This window comes from Pleurodeles waltl, chromosome 1_1 (genome assembly GCF_031143425.1).
Source record: "Pleurodeles waltl isolate 20211129_DDA chromosome 1_1, aPleWal1.hap1.20221129, whole genome shotgun sequence".
In the NCBI taxonomy this organism is placed as follows: Eukaryota; Metazoa; Chordata; class Amphibia; order Caudata; family Salamandridae; genus Pleurodeles; species Pleurodeles waltl.
Genome location: NC_090436.1, coordinates 229,605,403 through 229,631,869, shown reverse-complemented (window position 1 = coordinate 229,631,869; position 26,467 = coordinate 229,605,403). Strand labels below are relative to the sequence as shown.

At 46.7% G+C, this 26,467-nt stretch overlaps 1 protein-coding gene across 2 annotated transcripts in view; it reads left to right on the top strand.

Annotated features, from left to right (window-relative positions):
- The window catches only part of RICTOR (RPTOR independent companion of MTOR complex 2), a 1,007,050-nt gene that overhangs the window by 489,015 nt on the left and 491,568 nt on the right, over window positions 1–26,467 (top strand). For both annotated transcript variants that reach the window (XM_069221337.1, XM_069221336.1), the window contains exons 20-22: window positions 8,401–8,536; window positions 9,284–9,483; window positions 9,607–9,733. In XM_069221337.1, the coding sequence (XP_069077438.1) occupies window positions 8,401–8,536; window positions 9,284–9,483; window positions 9,607–9,733 (463 nt within the window). The remainder of the gene's footprint in view (window positions 1–8,400; window positions 8,537–9,283; window positions 9,484–9,606; window positions 9,734–26,467) is intronic.

Genomic DNA, 26,467 nt, shown 5'->3' with positions numbered 1-26,467 from the left:
GGTGGTGGCTGCCCCAAGGAGCCCCCCCACTGTTCCTGCCTGCATCGTTGAAGTGACCCTCGGGTCCCTCCATTACTTCCTATCTAAAACCGGACGCCTGTTTGCACACTGAACCCGACCGCCCCTGTGCCGCTGAGGGTGTACTTTCTGTGCCTTCTTGTGTCCCCCCCTGTGCCCTACAAAACCCCCCTGGTCTGCCCCCCGAGGACGCGGGTACTTACCTGCTGGCAGACTGGAACCGGGGCACCCCTATTCTCCATTGAAGCCTATGTGTTTTGGGCACCTCTTTTACCACTGCACCTGACCGGCCCTGAGCTGCTGGTGTGGTAACTTTGGGGTTGCCTTGAACCCCCAGCGGTGGGCTACCTTTGCCCCACCTTTGAGACTTGTAAGTGTTTTGCTTACCTACAAACCTAACCTTTACTTACCTCCCCCAGGAACTGTTGATTTTTGCACTGTGTCCACTTTGAAAATAGCTTATTGCCATTTTTACAAAGACTGTATGTGATATTGCTTTTATTCAAAGTTCCTAAAGTATCCAAGTGAAGTACCTTACATTTAAAGTATTACTTGTAAATCTTGAACCTGTGGTTCTTAAAATAAACTAAGAAAATATATTTTTCAATATAAAAACCTATTTGCCTGGAGTAAGTCTTTGAGTGTGTGTCCTCATTTATTGCCTGTGTGTGTACAACAAATGCTTAACACTACCCTCTGATAAGCCTACTGCTCGACCACACTACCACAAAATAGAGCATTAAAATTATCTCTTTTTGCCACTATCTTACCTCTAAGGGGAACCCTTGGACTCTGTGCACACTATTTCTTACTTTGAAATAGTATATACAGAGCCAACTTCCTACAAAAACCTATTGGCCTGGACTTAAGTCTTTGAGTGTGTGTTCTCATTTATTGCCTGTGTGTGTACTACAAATGCTTACTCTCTAATAAGCCTACTGCTCGACCACACTACCACGAATAGAGCATTAGTATTATCTGTTATTGCCACTATCTACCTCTAAGGATAACCCTTGGACTCAGTGCACACTATTTCTCACTTTGAGATAGTATAGTACAGAGCCAACTTCCTACAGCAGGTACTTAACTCTTCTCTCTTGGTCGCTGGGGGTCACTCAGGTACTCACCTCTTGGGGTTCTTAGTTCTTCCAGCCCCCCTCTAATAACTCCATATCCTTGGATGGGGGCTTCACTTTGAATTCCACTTTCTTAGTATATGGTTTGGCTCTCTCTTCGGGCCCTTACTATTTCACTAAGTATTGCTAATGCTTGTTGTTTCTATGCTAATTTCTGATTGTTATTGTGCATATAACTAGTGTGTAATTACCTCCAGTTGTGGGGGACTGCCTATAAGTAATCTAGTGTTGTGTTACTATAATAAAGTACCTTTATTTTTGTAACACTATGTGTTTTTTTCACGTGTGAAAAGTTGCTGTGTGACTATGGTGGTATTGCTTAAGGTTTGCATGTCTCCTAGATAAGTTTTGACTGCTCATCCACAGCTATCTTTACAGGGCCCTAGCTTCCTAGACACTGCCTACATACACTAATAGGGGTTGCCTGGACCTGGTATAAGATGCCAACACTATACGTGTGCACCACACACCAGGCCAGCTTCCTACACCATCTGCTAGGAGGATTAGTGAGCCACAAGCCCTTAACTGCCATCCTCCTTTCACACCATTTTCCCAGATAAGTTGGTGTTGTGAACCAGGGCTGCTTTTCTTCCCAAGGTGGTCACCCACTTCCATCTTGCCCAGTCCATCACCCTTCCCACTTTTTAACCTCCCATCTCATTACATACAAGAGGAGACTACATCATTTAGATCCATCCTAATAGAGCAGTCAGCTATCATTCAGGTCACACCAAGAAACACAATTACGACGCAGCCAGGGTAAGAGACCCTTGGCAACAGAACTGCTCTGCAACAAAGTTTAAACAAAGGACTCTGCAGCCCTTGGAACAGCATGGACCCGACACCTGAAGTGACCTTTGCACCCGACGACCATGACCCTGGGTGAAGCTAACCAACGGTGCCAACCCAGTTCCCCAACTGTCTAGAGTCTGAGTCCATTCAGGTTTCACCCCTCTTGGACTCCCTCAAGTTGCCTGCAATCTCTGCATGTGGTCCCCCCTCTCCTGCAGACTAGTGGTGATAGAAAACCTGACATCTCCAGCAAACACTGTACCTGTCACCCCTAATCCCATCTGAGGTGGGGTCACTGGTGCCAACAATGTTCCCTGGCTCCCCTTAGCTTGAGTCTACCCTGGGCACACCCCTGCCAGACTTGCCAACAACGCCTGCAGCCTCAACACACAGGACCTCCTGACTGCAAGTGCTCCCGGATGAGAAAACCTGACCCCTAAGGACACCCCACGTCCGTCGCCCCTCGGCCCTTGAGAAAAGTACCAAAGATGCACCTATCTCCCTGAACACCCCATGTCTACTACTTACCTGCTTGTTGTCCCTAACTGGCTTCCGGGTCCTGCAGCCCTTTTATCACAGGTGCAGCTCCCATAGAGAACCATTGAGCACCGCCCACCTTACTGCTCCCGGCTGGGCCAGTGCTGCCCAGTTTGACTTGTTGGTGTGGTTCTGATCAGTGCCCAGTACTTACCTTTGCTCCCTGAGCTTGTCCTCGTAATTTGTTGTTAACCCTGTGTTTGCTGATTGTTTTCCTCCGTACGATAACATTGAGAGAACTCTGAAAATTGCATTGTTGATTTCTTAAACTGCTAAGTATTTATGCTTAAAAGTCTTCTTACCTGATTAGGAAAGTTTTTGGGTTTTAAACATATAAAAATAATTATTTGTTCCTAATTCGTCTTGGATACATTATTGGTGTATGTGCCTCATTTATTGCCTCTGTGAGTACAGCAAATGCTTAGCACTACCGTCTTATAAGCCTAACTTCTCACACACAACTACCACAAGATAGAGCATTAATCCTATTTACGTTTGCCTCCGTAAGACCAATTGGGGATCCACTGGACTCTCTGCACAGTGTACTTCATTTTAGTGCACTATATAGAGAGCCAGCTTCCTTTATTGTGTGAAAAGATCAATTATGTAAAGTCCAAAAGAATGTTTGTACAGCTTAGGGTCATCCAGAAATGTCATATTTCTGATTCAGCTAGCTCATGCCTTTTGTGACCCAGCTGGGCTGGGTTAAAAACTTTTCTCCTCAACTGCAAGAGCAAGGCCTCATCCATCAAAGGGAATACTTAACAGTGCTTAAGTCAGCTCCGAAGGAATGAGGGAATGGGTAAATTGCTCTTCATCAGTCATCCAGCTCTCAGCCAGTGCCAGGAAGAGAGCCTACCCCAGGCCCCCAACAAAGGAGGGAGTCAAGACCCCTGGAGCAAAACCAGAAAGAGAGATCCTTTTAAGATTTGCTGAGGAAAGCCCTGGCAGTTATGTCAGCGAGGGGTGGAGTTGAGACCCTAGAGCATATGTGGCAAAGTGACTCCTGGATGATGCCATTTTGAGCTATCCCAGAAGACTGTGCAGGGTGGCTCGTACAGTGGTGGAGAGATGTGACACATCAGGATAGGCCATAGGTGTAGCCATCCTTGGACGCTTCCGTCCCCACTTAAGAGGTTCTGCACAGTTGAGAGGATTCTCTCTTGGTTGTGCTTTTCTGAAAAACACAGGACATGGAGGCAGCTGCCATGGACACTTGGGATGAGGACACCCCCCCCCCCACTGCTATCTGGCCCCAGAACTCTGACTCTAATTGACCCCAGGACCAGAGGGGCACTCCCCAGGACCAAGGAAGCTGCTGCCTTTACTCACTCTGAGGACGAGTTGGGGCAAAGACTGGGCATTTGCACATGGAGGAAGACCTGCCCAGAGAGACAAGAAAGTGAAAGGCTGGTGTAGGAAGCCAGTGAAACCTGCCTCTTACAATGTTTGTGCCTTGGAGGCCTGACAAAAGGAATCCAGCTCCACAAGCTGTTATCCAACTTAAGACTGCCAACAGGGTGCCCTGGTGGGATAGGGCAGCCCAAGAAAGGAAGGACCATGGTGCAAGGCCACTTGAATTACAAAAGAAAAGGAAAAACAGTCGCAAGCACGATGTGGCTGTCCCCGAAGCAGTGGAAGAGCCGTTAATTGAATATGCAAGGCACCCCAAGTAGCGTTGCATAATGCCCTGCGGGGCTTGTCACTTTTGCTTGCAGTTGAGTTACAAAAAAAACCCTAGTTTTTACTTTGTGGTGGCCCCAGAAGAGTGGGGTCACCACCAAAATTAGGCACCCATGCAGGGGGAGCTGCAGGAGAGGTGCAGCTTTCCCCCCAAAAGAATTAATCAATTCTCACCATACGTTTGTTGGGACTGAAAAAGGATAACCTCTCAAGCGTTTTGAAAGAGTTTTCGAGCTTCCCCAGGCTGGAGATTTAGCTTTAAAGTTGGGGGTGCTGTGCCTTCTAGGGGCAAGGATTATGGCGACAAGCTTTGTGTCTTGGAATGTTTAAAGTAAGCTATTCAGGTTTGTAAACACCCTCCAGGGCTGTAAGTTGGTAATTGCTGCATTGTGATTACAAATGTGATTCCTTTTAGAAGCTATGTGGAATTGCCTTATATTATGTTAAAGGTTGTTGCAAACCACTCTAAGGGGTGAAATGGTATAATTGCACCATTTTAATTATAAGTGTGAAGCTTGGATTGCGGTATTTGTTTTTGAAAGTAATGTGGCACTCACCAATCAGACAAACATGCTTAGACCCTTTCCCTTTGAATCTTTCAATGAAGTAATGACACTGACAATCATTTGTGTCCAAAATATGCCTGTTTTATTGACAAGGTTTAGTGTGGTAATACAAAGTGTTACTCCATCGTGGCATTCCAAATGAAGTAACGGTTTTGTCATGTGGTTGTTGAACTAGCCCCCCCTTTTGGGAGGGACAAGAGTGATTACGCCATGTCACCAGGAAGCATTTCCATCTGCTTGTGTATAGTTCTAAATTGTTGCATGGTATTGAGCAGTGACTGTATAATAAAAGTACTTTTTCCTTTTTCAAAAGAAAAAGCACAGACAGAATCATTTTTTATTGAGTGTTATTATTGCGTACCTGTGAATGGGGATTGCTAGCTCACACCAGCTCCCTTGAGTAGGCGTTGGACTGCTCCGCTTCGCTACCCCGTGAGAGTTAAACGCTACAGTGAGGTGCCTAGTTCCCAGTGGAGGACAAATTAGGATCCATTACTTGTGCAGACCACAGAGCTAATTACCCTTTTTCTAACTGGTGATATTTGGACTTGGTGACTTAATCTGATGTCACTTCCCGGCACTGACCAAGTCCAGAGTCCTCTTTTGTTGACCTGGAAGCCTTGATGTTTCTAGATCCAGTCTGACACCTGAGGTTGTTCTACCGGTGAAGAATCTGCAGGTAGAAAGAGTATCCACCAAAAATATTGTTTCAGCAGATAAGTAACTTTTTCATTCTTCCCATGAAATATACTGCACCCTGCCTTGCGGTTCAGTAGGCCTGACGTAGGGGTGATGTACACATATTGAACAGGGCGGTTTGGCTTTGTCATTACTTTAAATGGCAGAGTCAGGCTAGCAGTTTATAACTGCTCTTTCAGTCTGCAGTGGTGGACTAGGAGGCTTGTTTTACTTGGATCACGCCCGGTATGGCGCAAACACTGTTGAAACCCCTAAGATGACTCTCTAACTTACATGTCCTTATTAACCTTGGTTCAATGTATTAGGGACTGATAGGTAAGTTTGCCTGTGGTAATTGGGTATAGCCAGTGTAAGATACTTATTTTGGGATCAGAGCACCAGCACTGAGATCTGGTTAGCAGGGTGCCTGTGCCATAAGTACGACGTGCTTGTTATTACTATTACTTTCTGGTGCCAAAGAAGGGCGCAAACCCTCCGTCTGACTTTAGAATTGCATCCTCTCCAACACCTGCTTCCAGAAGGAAAAATTAAAATGCTCACACTTGCCCTGGTCTTGTCCTCCCTCTACCTTGGAGATTGAATGATGGCTTTGGACCTTCAGGGCACCTATTTCCATACCCCAGTCCTGCAGGCCCATCAGCACTGCCTGTGGTTCATGGTGGACACGAGAATTTTCAGTTTGCTGTTCTCCCTTTTGGCCTCACCAGTTTAACTCGGGTGTTCACGAAAGTGATGACGGTGGTGGCAGCATTTTTTCAGAGTTCCGGGATGACAGTCTTCCCCGGTACTGGCCGTTGAAAGCAGACTCACCACAGGCAGTCAAGTCAACCACCTCCAGAGGACGACAAACCTCTTGTCATCTTTGGGGTTCACTACCAGTGTACCAAATTCACACCTGAGTCCTTCTCAGACTCTCCCCTTCATTGAAGTCATTCTGGACATGGGTTGGTTTGGTGCCCTTCCTCTGGGAAAGAGAGTGCAGGACGTTACAGGTACAATCCTGATCTGTCAGTTATAATCCAGGATTTCAGTATTGTCGACCCTGAGGTAACTTTGACTGTTGGCCTCCTGCATCATGCAGGTTGAGCGCTCTAGGTGGCATATGTGAGTTTTGCAGTGGGATCTGAAGTCTCTGTGGGCCCTCCATCAAGGGGAGGTCTCTAACCATGTTCAGATTTCATAAGAGACTCCAAAGATCTGCAGTGGTGGTTACTGGTCTACAATTGGTTCATTGGCAAACCCCTTACCCACCCAAAGCTCACAGTGGTGACAGATGCATCGTTCTGAGTTGGGGTGGCCATCTGGTAGAAGTGAATATTAAAGGCTTCAGGTCTCCGGTGTAATCCCAATTCCATGTCAGCATTCTGTAGCTTAAGACCATCCTCTTAGTGTTAAAAGCCTTCTTCCATCCATCAAAGGGAGGCTGATACAGGTGCTCACGGTTAAAACTACTGCTGTATGGCACTGCAAACAGGGCAGGGTTGGATCATGCACCCTGTGTCAGAAGGCCTTGTGCTTCTGAAAATGGCTGGACCACCAAGGAATCTTCCTGGTGGTGAACATTGAAAGATAGGGTAGAAGAGCTCAGCCGCTGGCATCCAGTTAACTATGAGTGGCACTAACACTGGGCAGTGACACGTGGTCTCTTACGCAAATGGAGAGAGCCTTGGCTTGATCTCTTCATCACTGCAGAGAAAATACAATGTCAGCACTACTGTGCGTTCCAGTTTCCAAAGCGTGTGTCTCTGAGACACGTTCTGCCTCTAGTGGAACTCTGGACTCTTGTATGCTTTTCTGTTGATACCACTCCCCCCTGAGTTCTCAAGATCATCACAACCACCCGGACCCAAGTCTTCCTAGTGGCCCTGCACTGGGCACGACGTGTATGGTATCCAGAACTCCTGGGCATGAGCAGCTGTCCTCCGGGCAGGCTGCCCCTCTGGAAAGATCTGCTGTCTGCAGGGCATGGTTCTGCACCCTGGCGTTCTCAATCTCCACCTTCATGCTTGGAGATTGAGCAGCGACTGCTTTCAACCTTCCTCTCGAGAGGTGTTTGATGTCATCTTGGTAGCCAAACATCCCCTGACAAAAACTATACACACCTGTTGAGACGGATTTTTGGCTTGATGCTGTACTTGAGACAAGATTATCTGACAGATTATTGGGTATTTTGTCCCTAGCCCAACAGGGCCTTGCTCTGGGCACATTTAATCTTTTGCGATCTCTAGATCAGCCCTCTTTGTTTAGGTCTCCAGTTGTTATGCGCTTATTGAAAGGTTTACGTTGCTTTCCTCTCTCTTCCCTTGTAATGCCACAATGGGACCTTAACTTGGACCTCACATTTCTGTTGTGCATTCCATTTGATATGCTTCATAACTGTCCTTTGCGGTTCCTTACCCTAAAGACAGTGTTCCTTATCGCCATAGCATTGGTGCAGCATGTGAGTCTTGTAGCCCTTTGTGTCAGCCTGCCATACACCACCTTCTTTACAGATATGCTAGAGTGAGGCTTGGGAAGCTTTTAAAAGGTGAGGAATCTGCAGCTACAGCCTCTACCTGAAAGTGTGTTACCAAAGGTAATTAAATTGTTCATAAAATCAATCTACAATTACTCTTTAACTCAGTGGTGTTACCTTCAGACAAACACATTAGGGGTGTGTGAAGATTGTTTCACTTGTACGGGTACGATTTCTTGCATTAGTTGAAGATCTATGTAAGTAACCTTCACAAATTTGTTTTTATGCCAACATTTTTTTTTGTTACAAGTTTATAATTAATGGGAAATCATTTCTGCAGGTTATTTCTATTTTGTTGCTGTTACAATTCCATCTTTGTCACACAATAAGAAAATATTTGAAAAATGCATAGTTTCTTTTCATTTCAGTATTTGTAGGTGAGTGTGTTTGTTTTGGTTGTGGCTTGGATTATCATAATTTACTTGTGTTAATGTAATCATTTTCCTTTCATTAGATTTGTACGTCGATTGCTGTATTTCTATAAGCCCAGCAGTAAACTGTACGGGAGCCTTGAGTTGGATTACTCTATGTCTAAGCAGCTTACAGTTGTAGGATGTCAGTTTACAGAGTTTCTTTTAGAGTCAGAGGAGGTAAGACACTTGCAGCCTCGAATATTATATGACCAAAATAATTAACCTGTTCTCCTAAATATGGCAATTCATTATATTTCAATATATGCAATGTAGAAAGAAATGCCGTTAGCTTTTGATATTGCCCTTTATGTTTGAGGGTAAAACAATATCATAGAGACTTCTGGAAAAAGGAAGAATTTTTTTAATCCATGCACATTATAATGAAGTCCTGCTGCATGTTGAATAGTTTAATATAAGATGTTACAAATTGAACTTTCTACAGTGCACATTCTGATTAAATCATGTTTATTGGTTCTACCTGGGTTCTCTTCCATGTTAATGAAGAAAATATTATTTGAGACAATGTAGCGTTCCATGAAAATAATAGATAGAATTTAGATTCATGCACTACAGAGGGTGTAGGAGTTAAAAATATCTTGGGACAATTTGATGTTTTAAAACCAATGCACATCAGAAACAATGTGGCAGATTTATAGTTAGATCACTCCTTGTTGCCCTCCTCTGTGTTTTTCTGCCAGGTTGTTCTATGAAACCGTTCCATAGCGAGATTCTTTTACTTACATGACTTTTGAGATGAAATCCCTGATATTGTTGCTCAATGATTCTTTTCATTTTCTTAGATAGCCATCTTCACTATTCTGCTGTTCAGGGAGAATGGTCAGCATTGTAGATAAAGTGATGTATACTTTACTGATAGTGATCTACCATTATTTAATAATTAAAATGTGTGCCTTTTGTGTTTAGGATGGGCAAGTTTACCTCGAAGAGCTAGTCAAAGATATTGTGCAGTGGCTCAACTCCTCCACTGGCCTTAAATCTGAGCGCAGCCTCCAGAACAATGGATTGCTAAACACACTTAGTCAGCACTACTTCCTATTTGTTGGAACACTGTCATGTCATCCCCATGGAGTCAAAATGCTTGAAAAGTGTAATGTATTTCAGTGGTAAGTATATATTTCACAAAATAAATAAGGTTGATTCTAACATGAATGAAATATTTCTTGTTTTACTGTCTGACCATGTTGTAACTAATATTAATTTTCTGTTACCACCATTTTTCTTGAAAGTCTTCTTAATCTTTGTTCATTGAAAAACCAAGACCACTTGCTAAAGCTGACGGTTTCCAGTTTGGACTACAGTCGAGATGGATTAGCCAGAGTCATACTTTCAAAAGTCCTGACTGCCTCTACTGATGTAAGTATTACATTAAAAATCATACGAAGGTTGTGTTAGCAGTTCATTTTGATAATGTATGTATAGTACAAAATATGTTACATTGCTTTCACATACACAAATATACACCCCTTTGTAGGAAGTTGGCTCTGTATGTGCTATTCCAAAGTAAGGAATAGCATGCACAGAGTCCAAGGGTTCCCCTTAGAGGTAAAATAGTGGTAAAAATAGATAATACTAATGCTCTATTTTGTGGTAGTGTGGTCGAGCAGTAGGCTTATCCAAGGAGTAGTGTTAAGCATTTGTTGTACATACACATAGACAATAAATGAGGTACACACACTCAGAGACAAATCCAGCCAATAGGTTTTTGTATAGAAAAATATATTTTCTTAGTTTATTTTAAGAACCACAGGTTCAAATTCTACATGTAATATCTCATTCGAAAGGTATTGCAGGTAAGTACTTTAGGAACTTCAAATCATCAAAATTGCATGTATACTTTTCAAGTTATTCACAAATAGCTGTTTTAAAAGTGGACACTTAGTGCAATTTTCACAGTTCCTAGGGGAGGTAAGTATTTGTTAGGTTAACCAGGTAAGTAAGACACTTACAGGGCTTAGTTCTTGGTCCAAGGTAGCCCACCGTTGGGGGTTCAGAGCAACCCCAAAGTCACCACACCAGCAGCTCAGGGCCGGTCAGGTGCAGAGTTCAAAGTGGTGCCCAAAACACATAGGCTAGAATGGAGAGAAGGGGGTGCCCCGGTTCCGGTCTGCTTGCAGGTAAGTACCCGCGTCTTCGGAGGGCAGACCAGGGGGGTGTTGTAGGGCACCGGGGGGGACACAAGTCCACACAGAAATTTCACCCTCAGCGGCGCGGGGGCGGCCGGGTGCAGTGTAGACACAAGCGTCGGGTTTGCAATGTTAGTCTATGAGAGATCTCGGGATCTCTTCAGCGCTGCAGGCAGGCAAGGGGGGGATTCCTCGGGGAAACCTCCACTTGGGCAAGGGAGAGGGACTCCTGGGGGTCACTTCTCCAGTGAAAGTCCGGTCCTTCAGGTCCTGGGGGCTGCGGGTGCAGGGTCTCTCCCAGGTGTCGGGACTTAGGTTTCAGAGAGTCGCGGTCAGGGGAAGCCTCGGGATTCCCTCTGCAGGCGGCGCTGTGGGGGCTCAGGGGGGACAGGTTTTGGTACTCACAGTATCAGAGTAGTCCTGGGGTCCCTCCTGAGGTGTCGGATCTCCACCAGCCGAGTCGGGGTCGCCGGGTGCAGTGTTGCAAGTCTCACGCTTCTTGCGGGGAGCTTGCAGGGTTCTTTAAAGCTGCTGGAAACCAAGTTGCAGCTTTTCTTGGAGCAGGTCCGCTGTCCTCGGGAGTTTCTTGTCTTTTCGAAGCAGGGGCAGTCCTCAGAGGATGTCGAGGTCGCTGGTCCCTTCGGAAGGCGTCGCTGGAGCAGGATCTTTGGAAGGCAGGAGACAGGCCGGTGAGTTTCTGGAGCCAAGGCAGTTGTCGTCTTCTGGTCTTCCTCTGCAGGGGTTTTCAGCTAGGCAGTCCTTCTTCTTGTAGTTGCAGGAATCTAATTTTCTAGGGTTCAGGGTAGCCCTTAAATACTAAATTTAAGGGCGTGTTTAGGTCTGGGGGGTTAGTAGCCAATGGCTACTAGCCCTGAGGGTGGGTACACCCTCTTTGTGCCTCCTCCCAAGGGGAGGGGGTCACAATCCTAACCCTATTGGGGGAATCCTCCATCTGCAAGATGGAGGATTTCTAAAAGTCAGAGTCACCTCAGCTCAGGACACCTTAGGGGCTGTCCTGACTGGCCAGTGACTCCTCCTTGTAGCTTTCTTTGTTCCCTCCAGCCTTGCCGCCAAAAGTGGGGGCCGTGGCCGGAGGGGGCGGGCAACTCCACTAAGCTGGAGTGCCCTGCTGGGCTGTGACAAAGGGGGGAGCCTTTGAGGCTCACCGCCAGGTGTCACAGTTCCTGCCTGGGGGAGGTGTTAGCATCTCCACCCAGTGCAGGCTTTGTTACTGGCCTCAGAGTGACAAAGGCACTCTCCCCATGGGGCCAGCAACATGTCTCTAGTGTGGCAGGCTGCTGGAACCAGTCAGCCTACACAGATAGTTGGTTAAGTTTCAGGGGGCACCTCTAAGGTGCCCTCTGTGGTGGATTTTACAATAAAATGTACACTGGCATCAGTGTGCATTTATTGTGCTGAGAAGTTTGATACCAAACTTCCCAGTTTTCAGTGTAGCCATCATGGTGCTGTGGAGTTCGTGTTGGACAGACTCACAGACCATATACTCTTATGGCTACCCTGCACTTACAATGTCTAAGGTTTTGTTTAGACACTGTAGGGGTACCATGCTCATGCACTGGTACCCTCACCTATGGTATAGTGCACCCTGCCTTAGGGCTGTAAGGCCTGCTAGAGGGGTGTCTTACCTATACTGCATAGGCAGTGAGAGGCTGGCATGGCACCCTGAGGGGAGTGCCATGTCGACTTACTCATTTTGTTCTCACTAGCACACACAGGCTTGTAAGCAGTGTGTCTGTGCTGAGTGAGGGGTCTCTAGGGTGGCATAAGACATGCTGCAGCCCTTAGAGACCTTCCTTGGCATCAGGGCCCTTGGTACTAGAAGTACCAGTTACAAGGGACTTATCTGAATGCCAGGGTGTGCCAATTGTGGATACAACGGTACATTTTAGGTGAAGGAACACTGGTGCTGGGGCCTGGTTAGCAGGGCCCCAGCACTCTTCTCAGTCAAGCCAGCATCAGTATCAGGCAAAAAGTGGGGGGTAACTGCAACAGGGAGCCATTTCTTTACACCCTTGAATTGTGACTTTTTCAGTGTATTGGCCAATTGTATGTTTTTTTCTAACTTACAGTTCCGAATTTCAAATATTGAATCTAAGAAATATTGTTTTGCATTCTACATCTAGAAAGGTTATGCGGGGTGGAAGGTTTACTTAAGAGTCCCATCTCAAAGCAATAGGTTCTGTTCTTGTATGTAAGCCTGTAAGTTAAATAATTTCCCATTTACCCATCTTAATAGTATTCTTATTTCTTATTAATAACCATACCACTAATTATACACGTTTTGTAGCTGTTAGCTATTTTTTGTGTGCTCATTCCACTTCCTGCATTCTAGGGTGAATAAGCCATCCAACTCTAGCTTCCATGCTAGAAAACCTCTCTAGTGCCCTGCTTAACCATTCTGCCCCTGGAAACATTTGCAGGAGTGGCAAAGCAACCAATCACTTTACTTTTCCCTTGTTGATCTTGCCTGATCTGATACAGCTGATCATGTTCTTTCTCGGCTGTGGCAAAAAATATTGAACACTTGTGGTGATAGAGGGACATATCTCACACTCACAGAAAATGGGGCAGGAGTGAAGAGCTCTTCTGATATATTTTGTGTATTTTCCTTACTACAGGAGTTGTGTACGTAAGAGCTTTTCTAGTTGCTGTGGATGTATAGAGGAGAGAGTGATGTATGATGAATTTAAGAAGCTAGGCATGAGTAAGACAAATATTACTAATGTAATATTGTAGTGACTTTAGATATTATTGGGCCTGATGTTTGAAACAGTTTTGCAAATGCATAGCTTACAATTCACAAAATCACAACCTTTGTGACTCTCTAGTCTTTGGCTAGGTGATAGTGTCGCATTGCAAAGTTAGAGATCATTACAGGCTGGTGGTGCTTGAGATTGTGAAAAATTACTTTCTGCATCGTTGGATCTTCATTAATGTTACAATAATTCCATCTCTCTGCGTGGAGCTCTGAGCACTTTTCATGGATGTATTGTCCAGGGAATTGTCACTCAGGAAGTCCGTGTAGATCCAGCCTTATGATGAGCAACACCCTGTCGTAGCCTATCAAAGGCTGAATATTTTACTGGAAATCCATTGCTGAACATTAATGAGCAATTTCAATCCTGCATCAAAGTGTTAAATGTGAAAAAGTGTACGAAAGGGAAGGAGAAAATGCAGCCTGATGGCTAAACATTGAAAGATGAGGAGAAGCATCCTGTCTCTTCAAGGGTCTAGCAGCTTCCCCTATCCATGATGCACTGTACTGGCAGTTACTCACAGAGCCAACTTTTTTTTACTGGCTCCTGCGAGTAGGATCTCTTAGCACATGTGATGGTTCACACCTCACCTTTTAATGTCATTGAATCCACTGGTGATGTTAACATCTAAACCGGCATAGACGTCGACAGTTGTAGGATTCCATCTTTCTGATTAGACAGATCGCTCATACGTTCTCTGAAAGACACCCTGCACCTTGGATGGAGTCTCTCAGAGGACGATTTAGAGAAAGGATATCTTCAAAAAAGTATTGTCAACATCATTCTTAACGTCTTTCAAGATTAGTGTCAAAGATATCATCATCAACGTCAAGAGCATCATCTGCACCCTGTTGTTCGTGAAGGTGGGTTCAGTTTATGATTTTTATCAACATCATGGATAGCATACCAAACACAATCAGAAAGACTGTCCAGTCCACTTGATACCTCTTGACATTGAAAAAGAAATGGCATAGGACGTCTTCTAAATGCCTACCTTTATCAATGTTGAAAAGACTTTGACTTTCAACATCGAACTATGAAGTTACTGCCTGTGATGGATATTCTCTCTCTGTTGATCATGTATGTGCCCACAACATCGCCTCTGTGTTCAGTCCAAAAAAAAGTAGCTGAGTGCATATATAACCCTTCTCTAACTGTGCCTCATCCAACCACACTTCATCTGCGTGAACTACTTTTCAGACGTACTTTTTTTAAAACTTTGTTTTATTGGTTTTACATTCCAAACTTGCCATTTCAGTAAAACCAATGGCCAACAAGGCTTCAGTTGGCAATATTGTTAAACAGAACATTGATAGAATTATGATAAGCTACATAAAGCCCCTTAAGTCGCATTCATCATCATCAGCATAGCAGGAATTGGAATTCCAACAGAACTGTGAAACTGAATAGCAGCCAACATTCACCCCTACCCAGCCAGTATTCAGTAACTGTGGTTCAGTTACGTCAACCCCCTCAAGCCTAGTGCAAGATGTTATTGCAGTGCGAGTGGGACTCATCTACTGTTCCAGCATCACCTATGACATGACCTCCCATTCCAAAGTGCACATCCTAAGTTGGTGGGTATTCTCCAGGGTCACCTACTCTCGATTAGTAAAAGCTTACAGCAGTTCAGCCTATTTGTCAGCCATTGGCAGTCTACACATATCCCCTCTTCTTTGGCCCTCAGCTTGCTGTTTCTATTTTGGTAGTTACCAGTCCCAGGTCTGTGAATTTGGGGCTGGTTTTATCCTCTCTGCTTGCAATTACTTTTAGTCTGTGTGGCATCAGCTACGTGATATTGAGGTAATTAAGTTGAATGTAACTGACCCTAGAGTTTCTGGACACTTGATGTGGGTATTGAAGGATATCAGCTGTGAGGAAATGCGGTTTTATATGGTGTGGTAGTGTAACCCCACCATGTAATGCACTTACCAACCCCTTTAGGACCCTTTAGTTTTGTTTGTCAAATCTTCAGCTTATTGAGCAGCAGTTCTTAGACACAGTAACAAATGTTAAGCATTTAATCACCACAAAAACAATTGTAGAAGAAATCAGCATGCCATTCAAGAAATCCAACAACAATTTATAAAAAGAGGTTGTATTTTTATAAGAATTTAGACACTAGAACAAAATAGATCCACTGGAGGGTTCCGGAGATATAGATTGTGCAAGCAGTAATAAATCAGTACGATTTCACTCAACTGCAAACAAGCCTTGGCAAAATCAGCAAATTGAACACTTAAAAAGTTCTCTTTAAAAAAACAAAAAAAGAAAAACTTGGGTTAGTGTCAATGTGGCCGGTTAGAAGTTCTTGGGTTGACCAACTCCGGCAGGGAGCTAGTCAGGGGGTGGGGGGTGGGTGGGGGGGGGGGATGAACCAGCAAGGTCCTCAAAAAGAGTTACCGTCACAGGAGAAGCAGTCCTTCAACATTTCCATGCACTTCATCTGCGTTGCGGTGTATTCCTATGGAGCATTCCTGTTGCAATGGTGAAGGATCCAGAAGATGCTCCAGGGATGCTGTGGAAGAGACATGGTCGACGGGGGTCTTCCTGCAGGGATTCCTCGATCCACAATGATGGTGAGCTGGTCCTATTTGCAGTGGCAACGTCCCTTGAAGCCCTCTCCGGTCCGGCTGAAGTCTATTCACCACTGGAGTACCAGTTGCCTGTTGTTGCGGTCACAGGTCAATTCTTCCTGGGTTGATCGCTTTCCTTCTGATGACCCAGCAACAATTCATAGAAAAGCAGATGCACAGTTCAACAAAAAATATATAGATATGATAGATCTACCCCTAGTTCAGGAGAGATCAAAAACGGTCCCTGCGGGAAACCTAAATCAGAAATAAGAGCCCTCAATCACCAATTGGCAATATGCTTCATGATTGGGCTTTGCTCCTCGTCAGACTGGCACTGCAATGTCTGACGAGCTGTAGGAAGCTGGCTCTGAATATACTATATCAAAATGAGCTATAGTGTGCACAGAGTCCAGGGGTTCCCCAAGAGGCTTGACAGAGGCAATAATAGATAATACTAATGCTGTATTTGTGGTAGTGTGGTCGAGCAGTTAGGCTTATCAGAGGGTTAAGCATTTGTGTACACACACAAGCAATAAGTGAAAATACACACTCAATGACTTAACTCCAATCCAATAGGTTTTTATATAGAACAATATTATTTTGTTAATTTTTAGAACCACAAGATTAATTTAGCAGGTAAGTACATTAAATGAAAGGTACTTTGCATAGTAAATAGTTAGGACTTTGAATCAAATCGATATTGTACACATTTTTCATTAAAATGGCAAAAAGCTATTTTAAAAGTGGCCACTGCAATTTTCAACAGTTCCTGGGGAGGTAAGTATAGTACAGTTTCTAAGGTAAGTACCACACTTACGGGTTCAGTCTCCGGGGCATAGGTAGCCCACCGTTGGGGGTTCAAGGCAACCCCAAACACCCAGCAACACAGGGCCGGTCAGGTGCAGAGGTCAAACAGGAGCCAAGATAACGTGGGCACCTATGGAGACGGGGTAAACCGGTTCCAGTCTGCTTGCAGGTAAGTACCCGGGTTGTTGGAGGGCAGACCAAGGGTGTTCGGAGGAGTACTGGAGAAGCCCCAAGAAGGTACAAAAACCACACCCTCAGCTGCACGGGGTCGGCCGGGTGCAGTGTGCAAACAGGGCGTTGGGTTCTCAAAAGAACTCTATGGAGGGACCCGGGGATCACTTAGGCGCTGCAGGCAGGGCACAAGGGGGCCTGTCGGGCAAGCCACCAACTGGACAAACGTGAGGGCCATCTGCTGGTCGTTGCTGCACTGGTGGACAGTTTCTCACAGGCCTGGGGGCTGCAGGCGTAGTGCTTCTCCAGGCTTTGAATATCTTCGTCCCGGGCAGTCGCGGTCAGGGGGGTCCTCTCAGATTCCCCCTGCAGGCGTCATCGTGGGGATGCAGAGAGGTCAGCCCAGGGTGGACACGTTGTCTGAGTTGCCTGGGGGTCCTCTCTGGATAGTTGGTTTCTCTGGACACAGGCTAGGGCCATCGGGTGCAGAGTATTTGGACTTACGCTTCTGGAGTGATGTAAGAGTCCCTTTAAAGTTGGTTTCTTGGTCTTTTCTTTGGGCTGGCCACAGGAGTTTCTTGGTCCTCAGTGATGCAGGCAGTCCCCTGGAGGCTTTTTAAGGGTCACTGGTCCTGCAGGACACGTTGCTTCTTTTCTTGCACCTTTTCGAAGTAGGAGACAGGCCAGTAGGGCTGGGGCTGAGTCATTTGCTGTCTCCTATTCAGAATGTGGTATCTGATGTCTGTGAACCCTATAGTCTAGGGAGCAAGTATGTGTATGGCAGAGTTCGACTTCCCTACACTGCATAGATAGAAAAAGGTCTACAAGTTTCTCGCTTAAATAAGTCTATAAAGATCTAGGTGCGATTCAACAGGACCTCAAAATAATCATACCTGTTCCTCGCAGTTAAAGTAAACTAAGTTGAATTTGTGATACAGGAACCCTCCTCAAACTAATGGATGGGCCCCAAAAGGGTATAACGGAGAGCATACGTGATCCAGCAATGTAGTAATCAGCATGTTTGGGTGTGGATCAAGGCGTCCACTAGCACCTAGCCCTACTCCCAAACTCGAAACTTCTGTATCCCAAATTCAACTTAGTTTCAAATTATGCATCCGTTTTTCTATGACTTGTATGGAAGTAATATGCAGAGGATCTCTTATTTCATATAATCTCCCACCATAAAAGCCCGGAACGGTCTCTAAGGGCTGCAGCATGTCTTATGCCACCCTGGGGACCCCTCACTCAGCACATGGACACTGCCTCACAGATTGCTGACCTGAAAGCCCCACAGAGACGACGGACAGGACAACTGACTACCGGCCTGTCTCCTGACTCCAATCACCTGCACAGCGATGCATCCAGTGGGACCAGCGACCTCTGAGGACTCCTAGGACTGCACTCCACCCAAAGGCCCGAGAAACTCCTTTGGACAGCGGCTCTGTCCAGGAAACTACCATCTTTAAAGGGACTCCAGCCCCACTCCGGAAGCGTGACTCCACAACACTGCACCCGACGCTCAGGCTCGTGTCCAGAAGAACCAACACTGCAGAGAGGACCCCCAGGCAACTCCCACGACGTGGACACCCTGAGATGACCTCCCTGCACCCCCACAACAACGCCTGCAGAGAGAATCCGAAGGCTCCCCATGACCGCTACTGCCCGGTAACAAAGGAACCTGACGCCTGGAAGAAGCACTGCACCTGCAGACCTCAGGCCCGAGAGAAACCAACTACCAGTGCAGGAGTGACCAGAAGGCAGCCCTCATCCTTGCCCAGTTGGTGGCTGGCCCGAGAAGCCCCCCTGTGCCCTGCCTGCATCACCAGAGTGACCCCCGGGTCCCTCCATTGATTCCTATCTACAACCTGACTCCTACTTTGCACACTGCACCCGGCTGCCCTGTGCCGCGGAGGGTGTATTTTGTGTGCCTGTTTGGGACCTCTCCCTTATCCGGCATTCTCTCCCCCCCCCCCGCACCCCGAGGACCCAGGTACTTACCTGCTAGCAGACTGGAACTGGAGCACCCCTATTCTCCGTAGGTGCGTATGCTATTTGGGCCCTACTTTCACCTCTGCACCTGACCTGCGCTGTGTTTGCTGGTGCTGGGTATTTGAGGTTGAGTTGAACCCCCCAACGGTGGGCTGCCAAGCCCCAGAGACTGAACTTGTAAGTACTTTACTTAATTGAGAAACTAACCAATACTTACCTCTCCCATGAACTGTTGATTTTAGCAGTGTCCACTTTTAAAATAAAATAGCTCACAGGTCAAAGTTTAGGGAGATACCAAGGGAGCACCACCAGCATCATGGGGTTGGCCTGGTGCATAGGCCGAAGTTGGTGTTGGACCCCCAGTGGAATTGTATGGAAACAGGGGGCGCTCAGAAAGAAACAGCTTGCTGGTAGGTACCTGCAACTTCAGGGCACAGACTTGGTAGGGTTTAGATCAGCCTGGGGGGTGGGACGCACAGGCCAAACACCCCCCCCTCAGCAGCACAGGGGCAATAGAGTGCAGGGTGCAAAAACAGCGTCGGGCGCCCAGTGCTTTTCAATGAGGGAACCCCAGAAGTCACAAAGAAGCTACAGGCGTTGTCCAGGGAGTCGACTGAAGAAAACCACTGGATTCAGTCTGCAGGCTTTGTTGTATTGATCAGGAGGGTTCAACCCAGGGTGGACTTGAGGTCGAAATCGCCTGGGGACCTTCTCTGGACCAGTGGGCCACCTGGACACACGCTGTGGGCGTCAGGTGCAGAGTGGGCAGGACCTGTGGATCGGGGAGGCTCTGAAGTCCTTCTTGGAGGCTTTTTTGTGTTCAGGGCTGCTGTCCTTTGGAGATCTTTGGTCCTTGGGTAGGCAGGCAGTCTTCTGGAGGTTTGTACAGGCCACTGGTCCTGCACAACGAGTTGTCTTTCTTGTAGCAGGATTATTGAAGCTGTAAACAGGCCGTTAGGGCTGGGGCAAAGTAAGTTGTATGAAGTCGTCTCTGATGGTGCAGTTCTTCAGTCCTTCTTGTTAGGTCGCCAGCAATCGGAAGAACAAGGTTCAGATGTGTCCCTAAATAAAATATTTAGGGGCTTTACAGGGGTCAGTGGGCAGTAGCCAATGGCTACTGTCCCTGAGGGTGGCTACACCCTTCCTGCGCCCACTCTCTTTGGGGACGGGGTAACATTCCTAACCCTATGGGCTAACACCCTCCAAAGCAAGATGGAGGATTCTTCCAGGAGTAGTTCACCTTAGCTCTGGCCACCATACGGGTGGTTCCAGCTAAGGTGGACACTCCTTCTCAGGTTTACTAATTATCCCGCTGGAGCTGCTGCCAAAAGTGGGCCTGGTCCGGGTGTTGGGCATCTCCATTAGCTCGAGAGCCTTGTGGCAATGTAACCTGAGGCAGGAGCCTCTGAGGCTCACCACTAAGTTTTGCAGTTCCTGCAGGGGGAGGTGTGAAACACCTCCACCCAGAGCAGGCTTTGTTCCCGACCCCAGAGAGCAGAAAGACCCTTCCTGACCACGAGGCCCTTGGTACCAGGGCTACCTCTTACAAGGGACCTAACTGTGTGTCAGTTGTGGAGGCAATGGTACAGTTTAGGGAAATAAGACTCGTGCTGGGGGCTGGTTAGCAGAATCCCATAACACAGTCAGTCAAGTTAGCATCAGATATCAGGCAGAAAGAGATTCTTCATTGTCGTAAGTGGAAGAATGTGGAAAGTCCTTCTGCATTGGGATGGGCAGTCCCAGGTCTGTGTTAAACTGAAAAGTCCATTCCCTGTACGGATATGGACCACCGCAAAAGTTTAGGGTTCTCACCTTTTATTTCCATTAGCCCTCTGAGAGGTCTCTGGTCAGTTTGAACAATAAAGTGAGTACCAAACAAGTATGGTCTCAGCTTTTTTCAGGGACCAAACCACAGCAAAGGCCTCCCTTTTGATGGCATTCCAATGCTGCTCCATGGGGAGTAACCTCCTGCTAATGAAAGCAACAGGCTGGTCAAGGCCATCATCATTGGTTTGGGACAGGACTGCGCCTATCCCATGTTCAGAGGCATCAGTCTGTACAATGGCCTGTAATAATCTGGAGATTTGAGAACTGATGCTTAGCTCATTGCCCCCTTCAGGGTGTCAAAGGCCTTTTGACAGTCAAGAGTCCAATTGGGCATCTTTTTAGGGGTCAGTTCAGTGAGGGGAGTCACAATGGATCCATACCCCCTCGCAAACCTCCTGTAGTAATTGTGCCCTGCCCTATTTGGCACTTTGTGGCTCAATAGTGAGGCCTGCTGATTGCAAGGCCTGCAAAACATTCCCCAGGTGGATCAGAAGATCCTGCCAGGTGGAGCTAAAGAGAGCAATATCATGTAGATATTCTGCACTAAAAGACTCCAAGCCAGGAAGGACTTGATTCACCAGCCTTTGGAAGGTGGCAGGGACTTTCTTTAAGCCAAAGGGTTGAACAGTAAACTGATAATGCCCATCAGATGTAGAGAATGCTGTCCTTTCTTTTGCTCTAGGTGCCATCCTAATTTGCCAGTACCCTGCAGTTAAGTAAAAGGTACTTCGGAATTTGGGTGCACCTAATTTGTCAATTAATTCGTCTGCTCTTGATATATGGAGTGCATCTGTCTTAGTGACAGAGTTGAGACCTCTATAGTTCACACAGAACCTCATTTCTCTCTTGCCATCTTTGGTATAAATTTGGGGACTAAGACCACTGGGCTAGCCCAGGGACTATCGGAGTGCTCAATTACCCCCAATTTCAGCATCTTGTGGACTTCCACTTGTATGCTCTCTTTAACTTGGTCAGACTGCCTGTATATTTTTGTTTTTACATGTAAACTGTATCCTGTGTCCACATCATGGGTACACAGGTGAGTCTCTCTAGGGGTCAAGGAGAAGAGCCCAGCATACTGCTGTAGGATTGCCTGCAGTCAGCTTGCAGTTGGGCATTGAGGGTGTCTGAATAGACAACTCCATCAACTGACCCATTCTTAGGTTCATTTGACAGGAGGTCAGGGAGAGGTTCACTCTCTGCTTCCTGCTCTAGCATGGTTACATCTTCCCTGTCACAGCAGAGCTTTAGGCGGTTCACATGGATCACCCTTTTAGGTGTCCAGCTTGTGCCCAGCTCTACCAAGTAGGTGACCTCACTCTTTGTCTCCATGTAGGAAGGTGGCCTGTTGTGTGTTGATAGGTATCCCCTATCAGTGTAGTGTAGGCAGTGTCTAGAAGCCAGGCTCTCAAGAGGTAGCTGTGGATGAGCAGCCAGGGCTTATCTAGGAGGATGCAAAGCTCATGCAGTACCACTGTAGTCACACAACACTTGAACATGTAAAAGAAAACACCCAGTGTTACAAAAATAAAGGTACTTTATTTTAGTGACACAATACCAAAAAGTACTACTGAGGCAACCCTCACCCTCCAGTAGGAGGTAAGTAACACACTATATATGTACACTAGTTATCAGCAATAGGCATGGAAAATGATAGGAAAAAGTGCAAATGCAGACAGACAGTAGTGACCCTAGGGGGAGCCCAAACCATATACTGAAAAAATGGAATGCGAACACAGGACTCCCACCTAGGTAAGTGGAGTGTGTAGACGGAAGCTAGGGGTACTAGGAACCCCCAAAGTTAAGTACCACAGTGCCCCTAGCGACCAGGAGTAAAGGAGTAAGTTAGTGGATTTTCCCCAAACCACCCAAAATGAAAAAAAACAAGAAAATGCAACACCCAGAGAAGACTGCAAGAAACCATCGGTAGATTCCTGAAGAGGAAGAACTGTGGAAGAAGGCGACCAAGTCCAGTAGTCACAGAGGAGTCCAGGAGGAGTAATAGCTACTACTCACCCATTTGTGGATGCGGAAGTTGGTCGACGGTGATGTGATTAAAGTCAACACTGCAGCCCTAGAGTCGGTGAAGAGTTCCTGAGGGATGCAGATGACGTCCCACACTGGAAGAAGAATTGCAGTCTGGTGTTGGTGCAGAAAATCCACCAACAAGCCTTGGCAAAGGCTAAAGTCACAGTTGGCCTCAGGTTGGACCCTCAGCAACACAGATTGCCCACAGGACCAAAGGCAGCACCCACAGGAGTCCCACAGGATAGGGACACAGGAGTTGGCGAAGAGCCCACGCAGCACAAATGAAGAAGGGTCCCGCGGTGCAGGAGAACCACGCAGAGGGCTTTGCGTCACAGGAAGGAGTGCTGGGGGCTGGAACTACACATAGCCTGAAGATCCCTCAGAGGAGGTGCAAACAAGCCTTGGTAGCTGCAAGAGACGCAGTGCATGGGGCTGCTCTCCTGCGTGGGATGGCAAGGGCTTACCTCCACCAAAGTTGGACAGCTAGCAGAGAGGACAAAGGGGACTACTCCAGACGACCACCCATGATGCAGAATCTACGCAGCTTAGGATGAGAGGAGATCCACGCAGCCAGTCGTCATTGCTGTAGGTGCCTACGGATGCAGGGGAGTGACTCCTTCACTCCAAGTGATATTCCTTTTTGCTTCCTGGTGCAAATTAAGCCCTTGTTGTGCAGATTGAAGACTTGTCACCCTAAGAGGATGCACAAACGGGGAAGTGTTGCAGAAGCTGGAAGGAGCCGTGGAAACAATGTTACAGGAAGAGTCTTCTTCGTGGATGCAGATTGTCAGTTCCTGGAGAGTCCATTTGCGGTTCCAGTGTCCAGAAGTTGAAATAAGGTTGCAGAGGTGTCCTGCTGGAATCTTGCAAGCCAAATCTGAGGACCCACGAAACAGAGAGACCCCAAATAGCTCTGAAAGAGGGATTGGTCAACTAGTCTTGTGAGCACCTATCAGGTGGGGGCTCTGATGTCACCTGGCCTGGCCACTTAGATGCTCCTGTCATGTAGGTTCTCATTAGGGTAATGAGGATACTGGATTTGGGCGGTAGGATCGCCTAGGTTGTGGGTACTGAGTACAATTCCACATGAGGTGACACCGGTCAGCCTAATACGGGGTTTCCGGCTAACTAGCAACGCCCAATCTCTGACCGAGATGATTGTGGCAACTTAGCTCATGGTGAGATAGACTCCCCAGGGAATCATGGTATCAGATCACATCCCGTTCTCTCAGCTACCAAGATCTCACTCCGGCAAAGACAACAGAGGCAGAATATATTTAAATAAGCATTTATTAAAATATCTGCATCTTAGATAAAAGCATATGCATAGCAATAACGAGAATAATAAAGACAATAGTAGCAGGCATGTGACTAAAAATGTAAAACACAAAAGTCCTACCATGCTGTCTAAGCAGGGGAGTGGATCTATAGCCTCTCCCTTACCCTAAGTATGAGTACAGCATACTAAGCCTAATCTGCCCTTCGGGTTTCCCCCTGGGAGAACATCATTCCTCATACCTGAAGAAAAGGCCTGAAGTCTAAAGAGACACCGTCCCCATCTGGATCAGGGCTCGGTCGTCTAAGCAGGTAGCTGTAGTGAAGCTTATAGCAATCAGCATACAGTTGTGGTCATCTGGTTGGAATCTCCCTCGAACATGTTTGAGACTAAGGGGTGTTTTATAATAAAACAACTGGCATTCTAAGAAATGGTCTCCACGTATGAGTGTGTTTTTCTGTGAATGCTGGAGACACAGCATGCAATGTTTGTCTGCAACCCTATCTGACTGTAGCCTTGGAGAAAGCACAAAGTGACCTACTAAGAACACTATACTTTCCTAGTTGAAAGAACAATAAGATAGAGAGGAATAAAACAGCACCGCAAATTACGCTATTGCTAGAAAATTAAAGCCATGCTGAATAAAATGTAAACTGGTTAAAGTGCACAGCTGCAGGCCTAGTAAGCTAAAACAACTTGCTCAGAACATGGCTAAAATAGCTACACAACACTCACAGACGGTCCTGCCAACCTTGGATTCAATATGGCAGAACCCAGGGACCCACTGGAGGTGCTTGGTGCACCACCTCTGGGGTGGTGATGGACAGGGGAGTGAGTGGTCACTCCCCTTTCCATTGTCCAGTTTCACGCCAGAGCAAGGACTGGAGGTCCCTCAATCGGTGTAGACTGGTTTATGCTTGGAGAGCACAGAATGTGCCCTTCAAAGCATACCAGTGGCTTGGGGAGGCTAGCCCTCCCAAGCCATGTAACACCTATGTCCAAAGAGAGAGGGTGGTTACCCCCCTCGTCCAAAAGAAATCCTTTGTTCTGCCTTCCTGAGCTTGAGGTGTTCCAGCAGCAGGAGGGCAGAAAGCTGACGGAGGAGTGGCAGCAGCTTGGGCTGCCTGGAAAATCCTGGAAGACTGGTAGGAGCAATGCTGGGGGTCCTCTAAGGAGCCCCCAGATTGCATGGAATCATACTTCAAATACTGGCAACAATATTGGGGTATGATTCCGACATGTTTCATACCAAACATGCCTAGTTTCGGAGTTACCATTATGTAGCTGAATATGGGTAGTGACCTATGTCCAGTACACGCATAACATGGCTTTCGCTCACTCATGAAGTCCATGAAAATGGCTCTGGAGTTAGTTAGGGGTACCTCTGCTAGTGCAGGGGTGCCCTTACACACAGGCACTTGCACCCTACCCTTTGGGCTAGGAGGGCGTGCGATAGGGATGACTTACAGTGACCAGTAGTAAAAAAAAAAGGTTCATGCACCCTTTCACGCAGGCTGCAATGGCAAGCCTGCAGAACACTTTACATGGGCTCCCCACAGGTGGCATAATACATACTGCAGCCCATGGGGGTCCCCTTGCACCCCAATGCCCTTGGGTACCTGTGTACCAAATAATATGGACTTACTTGGGGGCACCAGTCTGCCAAAATGTTGGGTGAAAATTGTGCAAGTTACCAAGTTAGAAGGGAGAGAGTATAATCACTGGGGTCCTGATTAGCAGGATCCCAGTGAACACAGTCAAACACACTGACAAACGGGCAAAAAGTGGAGGGTAACCATGTTAAAAAGAGGCTACTTTCCTACACTCTGGGATTGGGTAAGGACCACTCCATTCACTTCACTACTTGTCCTGAAGTGCCGTGGGAGCCAAATGGTCCAAAACCCATACCTTCTGCCCTGGTTTGAATTCTACCAGTGCAGCCTTTTGGTAATACCACAGCTTCTGGAGCTGTTGGCTGACCTCAATGTTTTTTTAAGCCTTTTCCATGTACTCAGCCATCCTTGAGCGGAGGCCAAGCAGATAGTCCACCACATCTTGTTTAGGCTCATGGGGAGGTCTCTCCTACCCTTCTTTAACAAGTGAAAGTGGTCCACTTAAAGGGTGGCCAAACAGAAGTTCAAAGGGGGAAAACCCTATTCCCTTCTGAGGTACCTCTCTCAGTGAAAAGCAGGCATTGGCAGGAGGACATCCCATCTGCTTTTGAGTTTTTCAGGGAGCCCCATGATCATGCTCTTCAGTGTCTTGTTGAATCTCTCAACGAGTCCATTGGTTTGGGGATAGTATGATGTGGTCAATTTGTAACTCAACCCAAACTCATTCTACATGTGTTTTAGGTAAGCTGACATAAGGTTTGTACCTCTGTCAGAAACCACCTCCTTAGGAAACCCCACTCTGGTAAAAATACGAATCAGGGCCTTGGCTACCTCAGGAGGTATAGTAGACCTAAGGGGTATTGCTTCAGTGTATCTGGTAGCATTATCCACTACTACCAG